Genomic DNA, 21242 nt, shown 5'->3' with positions numbered 1-21242 from the left:
CACCAAGATTTTTTGCATAGGTTGTTGGCTTAATAATGCTTGATCCAATTTTGAGCTGAATTTGTTGTGCTATCATACGATTATGTGGCTGACCTACTACCAAAAGTTCAGACTTTCCATCGTTAATTTTCAACTTATTGCTAATCAGCCACCTGCGAAGATCGTCAATACATTTAGACAATATATCAATAGATTCTTTTGGATTTTCTAGATTGCAACAAGTAAAAATCTTTGTGTCATCAGCATAAATATGATAGCCAATGTTATGATGTCTTAGTATGGCCCCAATTGGTAAGGTATACATGCAAAAAACAAGAGGTCCTAGAACACTGCCTTGTGGCACACCAAAAGCTGTTTCTGAAACATTTGATAATATGCCTTTTATCATAACCTGCTTTGACCGGCTTGTAAAATAAGAACGTAAAAGACTAAGAACAGAGTCCTTAATACCAATAAAATCTTCAAGATAAGATAAAAGTGGTCCATGATTAACAGTGTCAAAAGCTGCCGATAGGTACAACAGGACTAAAAGAACCACTGAATGTTTATCCACTCCACATAAAAGATCACTTTTAATCCTAAGTAGAGCTGACTCAGTACTGTGTCTGGCCTTAAAACACCTACACTGAATCCTCTACCTGAAGTCCCCTTAGCTGAAACAAAAATGCCCCTTGAACCTGTCTATTTTTTAAAGCGTCGAATCATTTTTGATATCATTGAGCGTCTTTAAACGAAAGCTTTCAAGTGACAAAAACAGAACCGTGTGGTGATTATTTATTAAAGCGTAGGCCAGGTTTATTCATCATGATCTATTTTGTAAACAATACTTGCCCAGATTTTAATTGGATTGATCATCGTCACTGTTTGGCTACTCGCCTATAATGCGTGCTGAACGACAGACAACCTACGTATAAATATTATATGTGTTACTGTGTAAATGACCACGTTAAGTTAAAATAGAACGATGTCGGTGATTTAATCCATCCAACTTATTTATATTTGTTCTTTTAAAACCAGTGTTAGGTTAACATCAAGTCAAAGCAAGCCTTGCAGTAGTAATAAAAATTAAGTTTCCGTTGTACGACGTTTTAAAAACGTCAGAAACGTTTTAATCCCTATCCTATGAATAGAAGGGGGCGGACAAACAATGGAGAGCCGTCTAATCCCTTCAAAATTCGAACGCCAAAACACAATAGTTTAGACGTAATAACACAAAATACCTTAGGCGAGTGAACCCCATGACGCCTGTTTCTGTGGTCCAGCGCGAGCGGGACAATCCGCTGTGACCAGGTGTAATTAACAGCAGGATACATCAGCCAGAAGGTGCCTATTGTTTGTTGCGGCGATAAGATTATAGCTTTAAGATGCTAGAACCCATGCTAAAGCGTGCCACTCCCGTGGCCACCTATCCTTTTGTTCACTAGCTTGGCACGCGCAGCAGATCATGTATTAATTAAGTGTTGCAAGAAAACTGCTAGTTTAATTTAGTATCAGTTATTTTATTCAATATGAAGTGTTCTGTGGTCAAAAATTGAATTTGATATACATTTATCAGCAACGTACATCAGCATGATCAACAAATCACCCCGTCTCAAAAAGTTTAAAGATGCTCCGTACACAAATTTCCATCATCGCTACCTGTGTAAAAATAGATAACTGTTTAGAAATAACAAAGAAAGAAACATTATTAAAACAATTTTTTCACATTACAAGCTGACGTGTTGCCTCAATTACTACATTAAGTTACATTTTATATAAAATAATAGAGCGAATCCGTAAAAGGATAATAATAGAAAGTCTTAATAAATAAATAAATAAATAAATAAATAAATAAATAAATAAATAAATAAATAAATAAACAGGCCCGCAGCCAGGGGGAGTTCGGGAGGTTCGAAAGACCCCCCTTTTGCTGAAAAAAAGTCCACTCTGGGTAAAATGTGACATAATTACATGGGGATTTTCCGGTAAAAGGTCCACTTTGTCAGAAAAGGATCCCCCCCCCCTTTGAAATTGCTGGATACGGGCTTGATAAATAAATAAATTATTTAAAGAATAAAGTAAATAATAAGATGACATTAAGAATCAAATAAAAAAGATAGATAGAAATTAGATGGTATAAATCATTAAATAAAAGATAAATTATTTTAAATAATTTCATAAATAAATTTTGATTTAATAATCGCTGTGAAGTCTACCCATTATCAGGGCCACAGATAGATTTTCACTAGTTGCCAGTATAGACAGATATGTACATGTATCTGTTTATTTGATGGGACTTTTTTGCACGCGCGTTAGGGGAACGAGCATATAAACTAATTTCTTTTAAGATTAAAGTGAGTGTCCTATCATTTGAAAGCCAACAAAATATTTCATTCCACATTAGAGAAATTAGCCTCATAATTACATTTGTAAATTTATAACCGGGTGTATGTAACTCTTCGCTGTTCAGTAACAGTTATAAAGGAAAGTTAGATTTTGCTTGTATAAAACACACTTTTTATTCTGATAAAAATCGACTGCGCACGAAGCATAATGATATTAGGCTTTCGATGATGATTGTGCATGAAACATCAAGTCATTTTTCCTTTTCATAATAGTGCTGGGCACCCAGGTGTTGAATCTTTTACTCGACGTGCATCTCCTAATATTGTATAGGCATGATTTCAGGTTGTTCTGGAGCGATGACGATTGCGTTCAAAATGGGTTGTTTGCAGCATAAGTGATGTGAATAAACCTAGCTTACTAATTAACTATTATCAAAGTAAAGCAGGGCTTTAGGATTATCAGCCTAAGATTTATTCAATATGGGCAGTTAACTTGGACCAGTCTTGTTTCATTAACTTTGCGAATGAAAGTCTCCGTCGTTAACGTAAATTTCCTATATGATTTTACATCACTTATCTGATTTAACAATCTTATTGCTTAGGTTTTAACAATAGATTGCGGGCTAACTATGACAAGGCGTTCTTTTTTCTCGTTGTTGTTTTAAAACGGACCACTTTGTTAAGGCTAATTGCTTAGCTCATTGCGCGTCATATGTACTTAGCTCTTTGCGCGTCATATGTAAACGCTAAGATATGAATGTTATACCGGGTAGTTGATTGTTTTGCCCGGGCGCCGCACTTATGCTTTCTTACTAGAGCGATCTAGAACAAGTCGCTAGTTTGCCCTGTTTGTAACTGTAGCAAAATATGTTCGACATGCCGTTTCTGCACGACAGCCGGAGACACAGTAATTGTATAAGGCATGGTTTAAGCTTGTTCGAGAGATAATAACAGTCGCGTTTAACAAAAGATAGTAAGACCCCCTCCTCTTTAACTGATGTCTTACACTGTTAATATTGACCGCACTTTCATATATTATGTAATACACTGACAGACTTTCCCCTGTTGCACGTTGGCGTTGGATTGTACTTGTGCCTCTGTCAATACACCTCATTTAGTTTAAATATTTTTACCGCATAAACCTTTGTGGTTTAGAGTTAATAAGTTTAGTAGTAGGAATAGGATGGTTGGACAAAAAGCTTCTAGTCAACTGGCTTAGACCTAGGGTGTGATGCTGCTATCATCCGAGGAAACACCTACACTGAATCCTCTTCCTGAAATCCCCCTAGCTGAAACAAAAAATGCCCCTTGAACCGGTCATTTTTACAGGGTCGAATCATTTTTGATATCATTGAGCGTCTTTAAACGAAAGCTTTTAAGTGACAAAAACAGAACCGTGTGGTGATTGTTTATTAAAGCGTAGGTTTATTCATCATGATCTATTTTGTAAACAACACATGCCTAAATTTTACTTGGATTGATCATCGTCACTGTTTGGCTACTCGCCTATAATGCGTGCTGAACGACAGACAACTTATAAATATTATCTGTGTTACTGTGTATTTGACCAAGTTAAAATAGAACGGTGTCGGTGATTTAATCCATCGAACATATTAATATTTCTTCTTTTAAAACCAGTGTTAGGTTAACATCAAGTCAATTTAAGTAAAGCTAAGTAAAGCATGTTTCTAGTTCATCCACGCTATATAAATACATGAAGGATAACAAGTCTCTGTAGACAATTAACTTTCACAATGCCCTGTGCTTTAGAGTCCCATGTTATACAAGCAAATGAGTATGGCCTGAGAGAAATATAAATATGAGGCCGTGTATGAAGATGTTTCAAATAATAAGAATCAAGAATTTAAACATGTTAGGTACATGCACATCATTTAATAAGTCATTTCACAAAAATGGCATCTAATTTTTCAGATAAACCTCCACTTTTATCGATCTCAACGCCTTGCCTGATGTTTACATGTAGGCGGTATACTCCAATATTAATTGCGAACAATATCAACATGTACAGCGACTCGAGATCGTTGCCTGTCTTTCACACTTTTACACAAACCCATGAAGGGTTAATAAAAGGATTCGCGTTGCGACATCTATCTCTTTCTTTCGAACAAGCAAATTAAGGGCTGACCCGAAGTAAGCTGGCATAACTAATTTCTCTTTGACTGTACAAGGGTATATTGTAATTACTCCACTTGGTCGCCTCCATTGTCTTGTAACAGTGACAAAGAATGTGTTTTCACACGCTAGTTTACATAACTCCTTTGCCTTGTGTCTTTATCAAGGTTATAATCAGTTTGAATAGGTTGTCTTGCCTCACTTAAAAAGGGAGTTGTTCTTCACACTGGTTTTTGCCTAACTTATGCTAACCTATTTTGTACAAATATGGTTTTAATAAATCGCCAAAATCATGACACTAGTGAACATTGTATATCAAACGTTTTGATACGATTAAATAAATGTGCAAGAAGGATTACGGAATGAGTTACTATTTACCTCCCCCCACGCCCCCCCTCCCCCCCAAAAAAAATGCTCTTTTGATTTCGAAATGAATTTGTTTTTAACGTAAAGAAGTCCAATACCCCTTTCACGACTCAGTCATTGTACAGCATGTTGTAATCGATATTTAAAAAAGTTCATAACTTGGACCGGAGTTTGATATACAGTGTACTGTAGCTACAATGGCATTCCTCAAGTTGGGTCTGCTGGGGGAGGGGGCATTTAAATGATAAACGAAGAAGTCCACCTGTAAACAGCAGCGGTTTAAATGATCGCTATCTCGGTTATTTTTCCTTTGACAGCATCATAGAAAATGTTAAGGGAGAAAGTCACACATACCCACGGCGTTGTTTTGTCTTCAGCATTTCCTCCTTCCTGCTTACTGCAATTATTATCGTCAATTAATTAAACCGAGAAAGCAATTAAATGATGGCACATTGAATATAATCACTATGTGCATTTCGCTGAGTGTAAACACGATCTAGCGAAACATTTTATTTCAGAATAAATTTATATGTGATTTCACCTCTGTCGTTTGTGTTATTTCAAACAAAACGATTTCCTGAAAGACCAACTTTAAAATGTATGTCTATTCAGCAAAATAATGTAATTTAATACAACTATGAGTAATGTATTTAAACTACGGCCATGTGGGATTATAATTGCATACCTTGATGCAAAACAGTCTATCGTTTCTCCTACCGCGAGTCCCTTTAATTAATGTATTATATTACTCTTTACCCTTTTTATTTGACACTGTCTCTGTTTCTCTCCCCTTTTCCTTTCTCTTGTAAGAAGGAGGGCAAATAATTAAGCATTCAAAATATGCATCACCAATCTTCAGAAAAGAATGAGTGAATGAACCATTGGGCTGGCCCACAACGTCCGACACAGCAGAATAAATTAAATAACAGCTTTCACAGATTTAACTGCAGTTAGCTGTATAGCGTCACTATATACATAATCCGCTGCACGCGCGAAGCTGTTGAACAAAAGGATAGTTCTCTATGGAAGACCTTTTGTTTACATAAGTACTCTAAGGGGGCGTGCCTAACCAGGCGACAAGAGGATTAGGCTAGTCACTATATTCCGTCAAATTCGTTTAGCGACCCTATCATTATCACACTCCCTTTATTGTATTTTCTGACGTTATAATTATAACTGACGTTATACGGAGAAGCTGAACCAGTGCGTATACGTCTTGATTTATTCATGTTTAATGCGAATATTTGGAAGTTATACTTAGAAAAACGCCAAGTCGATCGATATAAAGGTGAGTGAGAGTTGATAATCTGCTTTGAGCATTGTTTTATGTTCATACGGTGGCTGTCAGTCAAATTTGTCAGTGCAGAAAGCAGCGTTAGCTCGAAGATCTGAGGCCGATTCAGCGGGACCTCCATGTTTAGGACTTTTTTCTTCTTAAGTGCGTGATGTATGCACATAATTTATGTTTTTCTGGTTAGTTAGCACGTGCACCATTACAATACATCATTGTGATATTAAATGAGTCAATCCTTTAGATGAAAAACATCGTTTCAAATAGACAACTTTTCATCGGACTTTTTCAAAATGGCGGGTCCCTAAATTGGTAAGGGATAGTTGAGTGACAGTTTGGGACAATTTTTGGTAATTTTAACGTGATGTATGCATATAATTTGTTTTTCTGGTTAGTTAAGCACGTGCACCATTACAATACATCATTGTGATATTAAATGAGTCAATCCTTTAGATGAAAAACATCGTTTCAAATAGACAACTTTTCATCGGACTTTTTCAAAATGGCGGGTCCCTAAATTGGTAAGGGATAGTTCAGTGACAGTTTGGGACAATTTTTGGTAATTTTAACGTGATGTATGCATATAATTTATGTTTTTCTGGTTAGTTAAGCACGTGCACCATTACAATACATCATTGTGATATTAAATGAGTCAATCCTTTAGATGAAAAACATCGTTTCAAATAGACAACTTTTCATCCGACTTTTTCAAAATGGCGGGTCCCTAAATTGGTTAGAGACAGTTGGGTGACAGTTTGGGACAATTTTTGGTAATTTTAACGTGATGTATGCATATAATTTGTTTTTCTGGTTAGTTAGCACGTGCACCATTACAATACATCATTGTGATATTAAATGAGTCAATCCTTTAGATGAAAAACATCGTTTCAAATAGACAACTTTTCATCGGACTTTTTCAAAATGGCGGGTCCCTAAATTGGTAAGGGATAGTTGAGTGACAGTTTGGGACAATTTTTGGTAATTTTAACGTGATGTATGCACATAATTTATGTTTTTTTGGTTAGTTAAGCACGTGCATCATTACAACACATCACTTTGGTATTAAATGAATAAATCCTTTAGATGAAAAACATCGTTTCAAATAGACAACTTTTCATCGGACTTTTTCAAAATGGCGGGTCCCTAAATTGGTAAGGGATAGTTGAGTGACAGTTTGGGACAATTTTTGGTAATTTTAACGTGATGTATGCACATAATTTATGTTTTTTTGGTTAGTTAAGCACGTGCATCATTACAACACATCACTTTGGTATTAAATGAATAAATCCTTTAGATGAAAAACATCGTTTCAAATAGACAACTTTTCATCGGACTTTTTCAAAATGGCGGGTCCCTAAATTGGTAAGGGATAGTTGAGTGACAGTTTGGGACAATTTTTGGTAATTTTAACGTGATGTATGCATATAATTTGTTTTTCTGGTTAGTTAAGCACGTGCACCATTACAATACATCATTGTGATATTAAATGAGTCAATCCTTTAGATGAAAAACATCGTTTCAAATAGACAACTTTTCATCGGACTTTTTCAAAATGGCGGGTCCCTAAATTGGTAAGGGATAGTTGAGTGACAGTTTGGGACAATTTTTGGTAATTTTAACGTGATGTATGCATATAATTTATGTTTTTCTGGTTAGTTCTGGGTCCCTAAATTGGTAAGGGATAGTTGAGTGACAGTTTGGGACAATTTTTGGTAATTTTAACGTGATGTATGCATATAATTTGTTTTTCTGGTTAGTTAAGCACGTGCACCATTACAATACATCATTGTGATATTAAATGAGTCAATCCTTTAGATGAAAAACATCGTTTCAAATAGACAACTTTTCATCGGACTTTTTCAAAATGGCGGGTCCCTAAATTGGTAAGGGATAGTTGAGTGACAGTTTGGGACAATTTTTGGTAATTTTAACGTGATGTATGCATATAATTTATGTTTTTCTGGTTAGTTAAGCACGTGCACCATTACAATACATCATTGTGATATTAAATGAGTCAATCCTTTAGATGAAAAACATCGTTTCAAATAGACAACTTTTCATCCGACTTTTTCAAAATGGCGGGTCCCTAAATTGGTTAGAGACAGTTGGGTGACAGTTTGGGACAATTTTTGGTAATTTTAACGTGGTGTATGCATATAATTTATGTTTTTCTGGTTAGTTAAGCACGTGCACCATTACAATATATCATTGTGATATTAAATGAATCAATCCTTTAGATGAAAAACATCGTTTCAAATAAACAACTTTTCTTGGGACTTTTTCAAAATGGTGGGTCCAAAATTTGATGACAGGGAACTCTCGGAATTTTTTTCAATTTTTTATTGCAATATGATGTTTGCAGAGTTTCGTTAAGGATATAGAGTTATATTTTGTAATGAATTCTGCACTTACTCATTTCAGGTTGAAGAGAATGCAGGTGAAAGATCTTAAGTTTTGCTGGCAGATGTACATGTAGCCATAATTGAACAGTCAAAATGATTGTTTCCAGCAGCAACTTGATGAGGCACACGGCTCTGTTTTCTTACCACCACTAAAATTAAACTATAGTGCATAAGAGGTGCAAGTTTTAAAAGGGAATTTAGTGGTCCAAGTTTTAAAAGGGAATTTAGTGTTCACTGGCTAATTGTCTAAAGTATAAAATAAAATAATCACCACATCAAAATAAAAACTAACCATTTTTGTATTGCTTTAATCACTGTTGGGTGTAACAATATTGACATATTTTCATTGCTGGTACTTTGTTTTAGATATTATACAAGTTGCTCGAATGTTGAAATAAAGCAATATCAATCAATAAAAATATTTCTTTGATTTTTTTCTTCTAATGAATTTAAACTATCAGTCTACTATTAGTTGGCCTCATGTTATAGACAAAGATATAAACAAAAATATGTATTAATGAAATTTTATTTAGAATCATACTAAGTGCAATAACTTATTTTCATTTCCCCAATTTTCCTGTTTAAGCTCTACCTGGTATATAAGCAATAATGTGCCAAAAAAGAAAGAAACGAGGCTGGCATACGGAAATTGCAAGTACTACTGTTTTGTGTACACGGCTGTGAATTGAATGTGTCATTCCTAGATGAAGGTAAATTTCCTTTACACGACAAAAAGAATTTAAAATAAATATGAGACTTCTACAGGTGCAAATTTTAGCGTTGAAGGTGGGTTTGTGAAATTGTTCTCATACATTCTTGATGTGAAACTAATTTTTGTATAACTGATAGGCTCTAGATCAAATGAAGGTGTATCTCGCATGATTTGAGTTTTATTTCCCAAAATGGTTGCGTCCAGGCTTGAAATCTCTCTCTACACCTTTCTGTAATCCCACCATGTTTTCTCTGTGAGATTATTAGAGACTTCGCAAGGCTTTATCCCAATTGGCTGAAGCAACCCACGTGAACGGTCTTTTGAATATGTATTAGGCACAAGCTCTCCCTAAGACCACAAGCTGGGTAATTATTAGGATTAAGCCCGTTACGAGGATAGGATGAAAGGAAACCCCTTGTTTCTACTCCTTCTCTTTATAACTTCTTGGATGGAATAAATGCACACATACATAATCTTATGACTGTAAGTAGAGCTAAGTAAAGCCTGTTTCTAGTTCATCCACGCTATAAAACTGCATGAATGATAACAAGTCTCTGTAGCCAATTAACTTTCACAATGCCCTGTGCTTTAGAGTCCCATGTAATAAAATAAAATGAGTATGGCCTGAGAGAAATATAAATATGAGGCCGTATGAAAGATGTTCCAAATAATAAAAATCAAGAATTTAAACATGTAAGGTACATGCACATCACATGTAGGCGAAGGAGGTATACTCCAATATTAATTGCGAACAATATCAACAGCGACTCAAGATCGTTGCCTGTCTTTCACACTTTTACACAAACTTATGAAGGGTTAATAAAAGGATTCGCGTCGCGACATCTACCTCTTTCCTTCGAACAAGCAAAGGGCTGACCCGATGTAAGCTTTCAAAACTAAATTCTCTTTGACTGTACTTGGGTATATTGTAATTACTCCACTTGGTCGCCTCCATTGTCTTGTAAAAGTGACAAAGAATGTGTTTTCACACGCGAGTTTGCATAACTCCTTTGCCTTGTGTCTTTATCAAGGTTATAATCAGTTTAAATAGGTTGCCTTGCCTCATTTAAAAAGAGAGTTCTTCTTCATACTTGTTGTTGCCTAATTTATGCTAACCTACTTTGTACAAATATGGTTTTAATAAATCGTCAAAATTATTACACTAGTGAACATTGTGTAACAAACGTTTTGATACGATTAAATAAATGTGCAAGAAGGATTACGGAATGAGTTACTATTTACCTCTGGCGCTAACTTCGCCCTGCTACATAAATAAACAAATGTTGCAGATCGTAATAAAATACTTTATTGTAGTGTTTTTATGACATATGATTTACATATTTGATAGTGAGACACTCCTCTGCTAACGAATCACTCGACGTTTACTATGCTCCCCCCACGCGCCCCCCAAGAATCAGGATATATGTCTCTAGATGAGGAGATTTTCGAGGAGACCGGAAGTGTTGTAAGGTCTGAAGAATTTAGTCTGTAAAATGTGAAGGCTAGCATAGATTATTATACAATGAATGGTATCATACGTGCCTTAGATCTTCAGTGTGTGCAATAACGAGTGACCCAAAAACGGCAAAATGTAAGCAAGGAGGGGTGTGTTTGTTTATGGGGGGAGGGAGGGGCAGTTAGTGCTATTTGTTTGTGTAGTTTGCTAAAAAAAATAGTCCAGAATAGTGTACGTACACGTTTACGTAGTTGAACATGGAAAAGTTTTCAACTGATAATAAAAAACATCAGGCTTAAAACGAAATAGAATGTATAGAAATTTAAACTGTTACTCTGGTGGCATTGCATCATGGCTATGAATCTGACATGGAGTTTAGCCCGAAATATAAGTGAATTTAGAATTAATAGCTAAAACGTTAATTGACATCTGCCCTAATTTGTCAGATAACAAAAAATGCCGGTGATCCAAGCAGAGGATAAGCTTCCTGAAGGTAGGGGCGACGGGGATGTTTCGGAAAGGACATTTATTTTAACATGACACTGCAATTAACACACATGTCCATGCAAAATAATATTTTACACAATCATGAAGCATTACATAAAGAACTAATGCAAGGTTAAGAGAAGTACAGTAGTCCTCAGAATATCTCAGAATCAAAAGCTTCATGGAGTCACATTTAATACTGCAACAGGAAAATTACAAAATATCATTGATTCGTCAAATTTTGGATATTTTCATCCATTTTTTTTTTTTTTTGCAAATACATAAAAGAGCAATAATCTCTGAGTAAAACTAAGTGGTTTTTTGGAGATCAATACCTTAAATTACCATAAAAGTCACACACTTCAAGGTTAAGCTTATGAAAATAAAAAAAAAAATGATTTTCAAAATTCAAATAATCATATCTTTATACATACACAAGGTTTTATCTCGGGATTGTCATTTCTTATACCCTTCAGGTCTATACTTTCAAGAAAAGTACAAATTTCAACACAATAATGACTTCTATTTTTGACCCTTGGTGGGAAAAAAAGGAGCCCAGGATTGTAAAAATGCCCATAAGCACAAGGTGTTTTTGTCCAGTTTTTCGGTATAAGATGTGTGGTCTTTCTTCCGTATTTTTAATTACGTTAAAACACATAATTTTAATTATGTTAAAACACCTTCTAATGCTGTATGTTAAATAGGTGGGACAGCTAATTTCGCCAAATAAAGTAATGTCAGACATTCGGCCTGACAAATATTAAAATTCTGTCACACTGAAACAAAATCCCACACGACTAGCCCCACCCTTCCCTAACCGCTAGCAAAGTTCTTGGTACAGCCACAACTATTTTGACATTACAAGGACTCACTTTCCCACAGTGCAATATCGAAAAGATGAAATTGGTCTATTGGAGAATGTGGTATGGGCTCTACACTGTAAAAACAGTGTTTAGCTCGGAGACACATTTCTAAGCGCCTGTTTTGTCTCATTTTTTCCACGCGTTTAGCACCTAAACACGTTTAGCCTATTAACATGTTACACGCTTTGACGTGCTTGACGCCTAATAAATGTAGGGTGTATTTGTTTAACTTTAAGGTTGTAACGTTTTCAACTGTTTCAGTCACTCTCTCTCACACACACGCGCGCGCGCGCGCGCGCGAAGTCACGGTCACCTTTAACTGCTATAGCTATCTCTATCTACAACAGAGTACCGTGAACTGTCAACATAGTTGATTCACACCATCATCTTTACAGCGGGACTTATTCATCCTTGTGTTAGCTGACCTTGCGAGGAAGTTAATTGGAATATATTTCTGAAAAACAAGTTAGGAAAATTCACTAGTTTACTAAAGACAAGAAACAACTATCACTTTTACTTTAAAACATTTTTTTCATATTTTGATAAAATGCGTTAAGGTATTGATGTTCATTTATTTTTTCCGGAAGTAATGAACAATAGAACATCAGGATGATGGTGGGGTATTCATTATAATGGTTTATTTAAGCTTTCATCACATGCTGGTTATTTTGGTAACGATAGTCCGAATATTTTTTAAATCGCACCGCTCTAGTCGCCGACTAACCCAAGACCATTTTGGAATTAACCGCTAACTATAGTTCATACAGCATAAGACGTGTTTTGGTGATTAATAAAAAAAGTTTTCAAAAGATTAAATAATGTTTTACCAGAATGTTATAAAACGCTTATAAAACTGCAAGGGCATCATTTTGCATGGAGTTCAAAAACACCCATAACGTTACCATGACGTTATTCTATACCATCACCATCATGTAACCAGCTGATAACGTCGTGAAAACGTTATCTGTTATTTGGATTATTACTTAATAGGCCTATTTTAAATAATCACACGTTACTGCAAGGAAGGACAACCCGTTCGAGCAGGCTGCTTCTCGCCTCCAACAGCCCCATATGTTTACAAGGGGAAGTGTTAAGCAAAATTGTTGAGTCTTGTAATAAACTTGTTATGGGATCGTATATATGGGATTGTGAAGCATTTTTTCTGTGACGAGCTTGAAAAGCTAAACATGTTGTTTAGCAGCTCCACGCGTTAAGGAATTCCACACCTAAAGCAGCTCCATATGTTTAGCAGCCTCACGCGCTTAGCAGGGGAAGTGCTTAGCCAATGTGCTTAGCTTGTGATAGACTTGTTATAGAATCATATGCCGGTGAAGCTAAACACATAGCTAAACGTGTAACAATGCCAACGTGTCTAGCTTTTTCTTCTGTGAAACGTTTGAAAAGCTATACGCGTTTAGCATTTACACAGATTTCTAAATGCGTATAGGTGTCTAACGTGTGTTGTTTGTATTTAAATGCTAAACACTGTTTTTACAGTGTAAGTGAAAGTATCGAAGGTTTAAAATTTAGTCCGTTTACGTGTTTTATGTGAACAGATAAATGTAGTAATTATTATTTTTTTTTAAGTTTCTTTAGACTGATGTTAGTAAAGTTGTACATGGTCAAACAATTATTCCGCTAACTTGTTTTTAATTGAAAAACTGTTAATTGGACTTACAGAGAATGTGGAGAATGAGTGAAAAAATTGTCTACAGCGACAGTACATTGCACGACTATCATACCTGAGTTTAGCTTCTTCCAAGGATTTGTTCAGCCTTTTTATTTCCTCATTTTTCCGACATATCTGTGCTGTTAGATGCTTATTTATTTCAGAACACTTTCCACAGTATTTTTGTTTCCTGTCCACTTTTGTTTGTACATAAGCACTCTGTCTTTTAAACTTTTCTCCTTCTTCTTCTCCCTGAATAAATAAGAAAAGAAAAGAAAAAAAAAAACTGTAAATGAAGTACAATGTAAAAAATTATGCCTGTACAAGCTCATGGAAAAAAACTAATAATAAGTGACCATCTACTGTCGATTAGTAGATTCCCCCCAACACTTAAAACAGAACCAGCATATTCTGTTAAGCATATATCGAGATACATTTTTTCCTCCTTTCACATGTAGCAAATATGAGAAAGCGCACAAGAAATCATACTTAACGCCTATCAAATGAAAAAAATATGAATTAACAGACAATGATCAGAGGCTGTTTATCTTCCCCCTCTTATCAAAAAGTACAGACTTGACATATAATACGGAATATTTTAGTTGCAAAGGCATGCCTAGGTAAAAGGCATTCTTTTTTTCCAAAAACGTAGACTTCATATAAAGCCTCGGTCACAACCAGCCGTTCGGGCTCTTACGGGCTGTTCGCATCCAAATTTGCCGCAGCATCTCAAGTCCCACGCAAGTCCTTCTTACGAAATTTCGAGTTCACTGACAGCCCGTAAGCACGCACGGAGAATATTGGACATATGTCCAAAAGATTCTACGAATAATCTGCGAACAGCTTGGCACCTTGCTCACCTCGCAAAGAGTTCACAAGGAGTTCGCAAGTGAGACGTGCGTGGTCCAAGACGCACGTCGCAAACAATGAAAGAGCAAGTGCCTTTTGGGTGTTGAGTACGGCGAACGCCCTCACAGTTAACAGCGCACGCTCGTGTCTCGACCATGAACGTCGATTGTGCAACGTGTACAGTAATTCTCAGGAATTTCAATGTTTGCTCAATTCAGCTTTTAATATGCTTTCAAAAGGCAAGAGAAAGAAAATTAGAGAGCAGAAAAGGAAGGATGAGGATTCTGGAAGAAGAAAGAAGTGGAGAACAGGAGGCAAAATTGACAAACACTGCCACTACGTAATCACGAACATGTGAGGCATGTGTGAAGCAAAAGTGACGCAAAAGGGAACCGCTTTCGCCGTGAGTTGCATTCTCTTCGTCAGAGGTGAGTGTGTGCCACGTACGCAGGCTGCGTCTCCTTGACTTTTAATGCAATTTTTATGAAGCCTTGTTTAGAAAGTCACATGGCGTCCTGTTTTGTGTATTTGAATAAATGAATAATAAATAAAAGTAAGGACAGCACATCTTTCTTTACATGAAATTGTCTCTAATAGCAAATATCGATTAATATTTATTATATCAGTAACAAAAACTGACGCTGCATTGATTGGTGACCCGCTTATTTTTTTCTGCTAAAAATTGCGAAAACATGCAGCCAACTAAGAAGTGCCGTACTGATTCACCAGCAGATTACGTCAGTTACCTGAAAGACAAGTTGGCCTTCGAGAAAGAACGTTTTGAATAAGAAATGAAAGAGCGAGAAGCTCAATTTGAGAAAGACAAACAAATGATGGAGATGGTTACGTCTTTGGTTAAGAAGAAAAGCTGAATTGACATACTAGGCTCTTGCTGCCTACCAGATACACATGGGCTGAATATTTGTTTAAACATTAGTTTTTTATTCAAGATTTCATTTAAATAAATGTTTGCTTGCGGTATGAATTTTACATTTTACTCTTTAATTTTCCATACGCACAATGTACACGTGTACAGTTCATGCTAAATAGTCCTCCAAGGTGGGAGGATCTAGTTAAAAGTTCCGACTCATCTGATTGCCATACACACAGGTATGGCAGCTGACCAGAAGACCGCCTACCAAGTACCGCTTGGCTACAGTAGACAACAGAACTTTTTATTTCTTTCGAAAGTCCAGAAAGGCAAAGTTTCACAATAAGTTTCCGAACTCCCACTCGACGCATTCCCGCACAGAGGACATTTTCCTGTTGAATTCTTCTTCTTCTCTGAGGGGACTCAACAGATACCTTTTAACGGGGTAAGCCGGATCTCCATAAATTGCTTATGGAAGACCATTCTAAAATTACCTAACCTGTCCAATGGCGTATGACCTAATTTAACGTCTCTGCATAAGCCTCGGTCACAATCGGCCGTACGGGCTCTAACGGGCTGTTTGCGTCCAAAATTTGCGCAGAATCTCACGTCCCACTCAAGGCCTTCTAACGCAATTTCGAGTTCGCAGACAGCCCGTAAGCACGTACGGAGGATGTTGGACATGTCCAAAAGTTTTTACGAATAGCCTGCGAACAGCGAGGCCGCAAGCGTAACTTGCTCCCCTCGCACGGAGTTAGAAAGAGAGACGCACGTTGTGCAAGACGCACGTCACAAGCAATGCAGGAGCAAGTGCCCTTTGAGTGTTGAGTAAGGCGCACGCCCTCACAACTAACGAACAAAGTCGAGAGCACCCCGGGAATGCGTCGCACGTGCGTCACCCCCACGCCTGGTGTATAAAAGGGGTGCTCACGACGTGTGTCTTTACGTGAACATCGACTATGTAACGTGTACAGCAATTTTCAAAATTTTCAAATTCTTTTTCAATTTTGTTTCTAATATGCCTCCAAAATTTAAGATATCGTGTTAATGTCCTTGAATAGCACTGGCGTTTATTGAATTTTTAAATAAAAAAAAATTAAAATACACCTTTACCCAGCTGATCGCGGGTTTGTTTATGTTTTTGACCGCTAGATGTGCGACAGCAGGGTTCCAAGACAAGCTACTGTTTTACTGTTGCTTTGAAGTTGCATTGAAGTTAAACTGATCAATAAAGTTCAAAAACAAACTATGTTTTGACTGACCTTTATTGTTGATAAACGATCGTTCTCGGCCGAAAGAGGCCATGAAACGTCATGTCTTATGAAACTTTAGAAATTTTACACCTTCTTTACTTGAAGAGATTCACGTGCGCGTCGACTACGTTAAGCACGCCAAGCTAAGACGTTAAACTCTTTGTGAAACACTCCTAGTCGACTGCAGCGTAGTCGACCTAGCTAGGTCACTCAGCTCGAGCTAGTCAACTACGGATTTAAGATTCTTTGTGAAACGGGGACCAGGACTTATAAACAAATAGACGTTTCTGACTTGCGGCGATTTACTTATTTTGAAAAAAAAATGTGCTTCATCTTGATTTGTATTCAAGTGGAAAATATATTTCTATGAAGAAATCAGTATATTGCGCTGTAATACATTTTCATTAGCAGAATCCGTGTAAAAGTGACACATGATGCACGTTTAATGTGTAATGATCCTTCACTTACGTGGTTTAACCACCCCATTCTCTTCGTCTCCTGTGACATACGCATTACGGCACATCAACACATTTATCGCTGCTTAACCTTGCAAAATAACGATAGTCTTATAAGTAATTCATTTTTTCCATTTTTTTATGACAACGTGTTTAGAACTAATGGCCAGGCTGGTTAACAGAGCTAAAATGCTTAACTGAGAAATTTACCTGTTATCGATTAGACGATCACATAGAACCATTGCTCATTGTCATGTTAAAATATTTTGTTTGGGTGCTTTGAAACTCCAGAAAATCGTGTTTTTGTAATATTTTCCGATCACAGTCGAAAGCATGGCGGAAGTGCGTCGCCCCTACGCCAGAAGTATAAAATGCGTGCTCACGATGCACGCTCGTGTCTCGACAAAAAATGTCGCTTGTGCCTCGTGTTCAACATTTCAAAAAATTCAAAATTTGCTCAATCCATCTTCTAATACGCCGAGGCTTAAACTGAGTAAAAAGGACATTTACGTCTAGGATCTGCTGGGACTCGAACCAGCCTACGAGTGTCTGCCGGTATCCTAGGCAAGGGAAAAGAGCTAAGAGAACAAAAAAGAAGGAAGGAGGAAAAAGAAAGAAGGGGTACAGGAGGCAAAAATGACGTACGCGGTCAGTACGTCAATACAAGCGTGTGAGGCAAGTGTCAAGCAAATGGAAATTATTTACCATGCATAGTATTCTCTTCAAACATAGTGAGTGCGTGTAGCAATGTAGCAAGACAAACTCGAGAAATGAGTACATCGCACCTTGCAATTAGCGTCCCTGCTTCTCATGTCGACCCTGCGACTCGTAAGGCAGACTTGCGCCTTTCCATTGCAAACTTTCCTCTACCTCTACTAACTCCACGGCCTCCACTGCACACAAAATTCGCAGGGGCCGTACGATCCTAAAAATCGTGCATCTGGCTGTGACCGAGGCTTAAACTGAGTAAAAACATTTAACTGCTTGATTCTTTGATTCTCTGTCCAACTAACTCTTCTTCTTGCCAACATTTGGCACATTTCTGTGCTTCGTCCACCTCTAGAGTTTGGGCTCTGTGCACGCTCTCAACGGCATTTTTATGAACGCAGCTGGTGCTTCACCGTAACGTAGGTAGCAATAGGGTCGCGCGACAAGGTTATTTTCAGTTGCACCCTGGATTACGCACGCTTCCTCCACAAGGTCTCGCCTGTGGAGGTGGGGCAGCACAGCCCATATGGTTACTTTGACTAAGGGGAAAGGTTCTTCCAAACATTTTAAATAACTGTCGTTATTCCTCATTCTATTCACAATTTGATATTTACAGCAATGGAAATTGTGGTACTGGCAAAATTGGGTCTTGCTGCGTTGACAGGCCGCACAGGTGTCTCCAGTTAACTGCCGCCATAGAAGAGACACCAAGCATTAAACGACACAACCTGTAGATATTGGAAATTTGGCGAAAGTTAAGCAACTGAGGCTTTATTAGATTTAGGCAGAACTCGAGAGGAATGTCGAGTGACATGCTAAACCCCTAAGTTGAAGTCTTGGCCCTTGACACCAGTAACGCACCCCTTAGTCAAGAATCTGAACAAATCAATGCTGGGCAGGTATGCTCTATTTTCTACCGGCGTTTTTGCGATTTTCAACTTGATTGTCAAGTGCCAGACCTAGCAAACTTTATCAGATAACAATCTGACACTAATAGCGCTGTAAACCCAGTTATCAGTGCTGTCATCTTTACCCGTATCTCTACCAGTATTATACCAGTGGTACGTTTGATATATTTCAGTAAGGAAATATGCTGTGATGCTTATATTTATTTGTTATTCGTTAGCATCAATCTCTTTATAAAAACTTGGAACCTTTCAATACTATTACATAATAACAGTATAATGATGGGAGCTGTTATGATTAATCTGTTAATAATAATACATATTAATAATAATAATAATAATATTTATTTATAGTCTAAAATCCATATATAAAATGTTCAGTAGACTTTACATGGGTAAAATGAACAGAATCAGATGACTAAAATAAATGAAAAGGTAGTTAAAATAATAAGATATGAAGTAAAGATGTGAACTAAAATGTAATTGAATTGATAAGATATCCAAAATAAACTGTACAGTGTAAAAGACAACAGCCAGTCAAGTCAATTGTAAAACATTTTAGAAGATATAAGTTTTTAATTCTTTTTTAAAATTGTCCTCAGACTCGATTGTTTTTAAATAAATAGGGAGATTGTTCCACTCAATTGGCCCATAGACCTGCAGAGCAACATCACCGTACGCTCTTAATCTGGAATTACTAGGCGTTTATAAAAGCTGATCGACTGATCTTAAAGCGCGTTTTGGAACATAGCGTTGAACTAGTTTTTGTAAATAGGGGGGTGCTGATTGGTAAAAAATTGCATGCATAAAAGTTAAAATTTTGAATAAAATGCGTGCTGTGACTGGGAGCCAGTGTAACTGCTTTAAAATGGGTGTGATATGTTCCTCCCTGGCTGTTCGGGTTAAAAGTCGTGCTGAAATATTCTGAATTCGCTGCAGTTTTTTTTTATTCGTTCGTCGGTACAGCCATAAAGTAAAGAGTTGCAATAGTCTAAACGAGAGGTGATCATAGCACGAATAACTGTTGCCGCAGAAGATTGATCCAGATAGTTTCTAATAGCACCGATGTTTCTAATGTTAAAAATACATGATTGAGTGATATTTGATATTTGTTTGTACATGGAGAGAGTGGAGTCAAAGTAGACACCCAGGTTTTTCACGTGTGGTAATGGGTTCACAACACTGGTGCCTACTGGTAATTCAAGTTGTAGATTTTGAGCAAGTTGCTTCTTATGTGGCTCCGTGATTAATAAAACTCTTCCGTCGTTTATTTTCAGTTTGTTGTTGATAAGCCAGGCGCGAATATCAGCCACACAGTTGGTAATTTTATCCATAGATGGTTTAGGATTTTGTATGTCACAGCAGGTTTAGATCTGAGTATCATCAGCATACGTGTGGTTTCCAAGTTTGTGATGACGTAAAATGGCACCGAGTGGCAGGGTATAAATGCAAAACAAAAGTGGCCCAAGGACACTGCCTTAAGGCACCCCAAAAACAAGTTGTGAAAGATCGGAAAGAATGTCATTTACTGAAATTTGCTGTGACCTCCCAATGAGGTATGATCGAAGAAACGCAATGGCTTTATCCCTGATACCAACACAATCCTCAAGAAAAGTTAATAATGTACTGTGATCAACGGTATCGAAGCCGGCTGAAAGGTCTAGTAATATAAGTACAGTAGCATATCAGATTTGGGGTTGTTGTCAATGCCCATGAGTAGATCATTTTTAATCCTCAGATGAGCTGACTCTGTGCTGTGTTTTGACTTATAGGCAGATTGCATTTCCTCAACAAGGTTGTTATTGTTTAGGTGGTCGTACAATCTCACAACAACTACTCTTTCAATCACCTTAGAAAGGAATGAAATATTTAATATAGGTCTATAGTTCAGCATAAGGTCGGGATCAAGGTTGGTTTTGTTTTAGTAAAGGTCGAACAATTCCAGATTTCAGCACATCCGGGAAATTTCCATTAATGAAACAAGTATTTACAATGTAGGTGATTAGGTCAATTACAGCTGGCATGATCTGAATTAGCAATGGTGTTGGTATTGGGTCTAAGATACATGTTGTCTTTTTTGAGTTATTGATGATTTTTGTCACTTCATCAGAAGTTGCCTTGGGAAAAACTAGCAAAGGTGATTTTGGTTCTGTGAGAAACCTTGAGGTGGTGAGATGTGATGTTTTTTTCCAGATCATTGAGTTTGGCATAGATGTCACTAACTTTAGATGTGAAAAAGTTACTCATGCTATTCGCCAAGTCCTTCAGAGATCTTGCTGCAGGTAGTGTAGCACACATATTCTTGCCTAGGATGGTATTAACAGTGTTAAAAATTGCCTTGCTGTCACCATTACATTCACGAATCATGTCAGAATAATAGGTTTCCTTTGCTTGTCGAATTAGCTGATTAATATGATAACACTTTTGTTTGTAGATTTGATGATGCACAGACAACTTGCTTCGACGCCAGGTGTTTTCAGCCTTTCTTCTTGCCCTCTT

General features: G+C 37.0%; 1 protein-coding gene and 1 long non-coding RNA gene across 2 annotated transcripts in view; both read right to left on the bottom strand.

Annotated features, from left to right (window-relative positions):
* The window catches only part of LOC147762577 (uncharacterized), a 119936-nt gene that overhangs the window by 51800 nt on the left and 46894 nt on the right, over positions 1–21242 (bottom strand). Inside the window, exon 5 of the mRNA XM_087011479.1 lies at positions 13776–13954. Within this exon, the coding sequence (XP_086867605.1) occupies positions 13776–13954 (179 nt within the window). The remainder of the gene's footprint in view (positions 1–13775; positions 13955–21242) is intronic.
* LOC147762578 (uncharacterized) lies at positions 3727–5985 on the bottom strand. Its single transcript, XR_015334023.1, has 2 exons — positions 5580–5985; positions 3727–5220 (listed from the first exon to the last, which is right to left on the bottom strand). It is a non-coding gene; the product is annotated as an uncharacterized LOC147762578 (long non-coding RNA).

The sequence above is a fragment of the Lingula anatina genome, chromosome 4 (assembly GCF_051362555.1).
Source record: "Lingula anatina isolate TDL-2025a chromosome 4, LinAna3.0, whole genome shotgun sequence".
Lineage (NCBI taxonomy): Eukaryota > Metazoa > Brachiopoda > Lingulata > Lingulida > Lingulidae > Lingula > Lingula anatina.
Note: the sequence above shows the minus strand (reverse complement) of the source record. Positions and strands in the feature narration are given on the sequence as shown.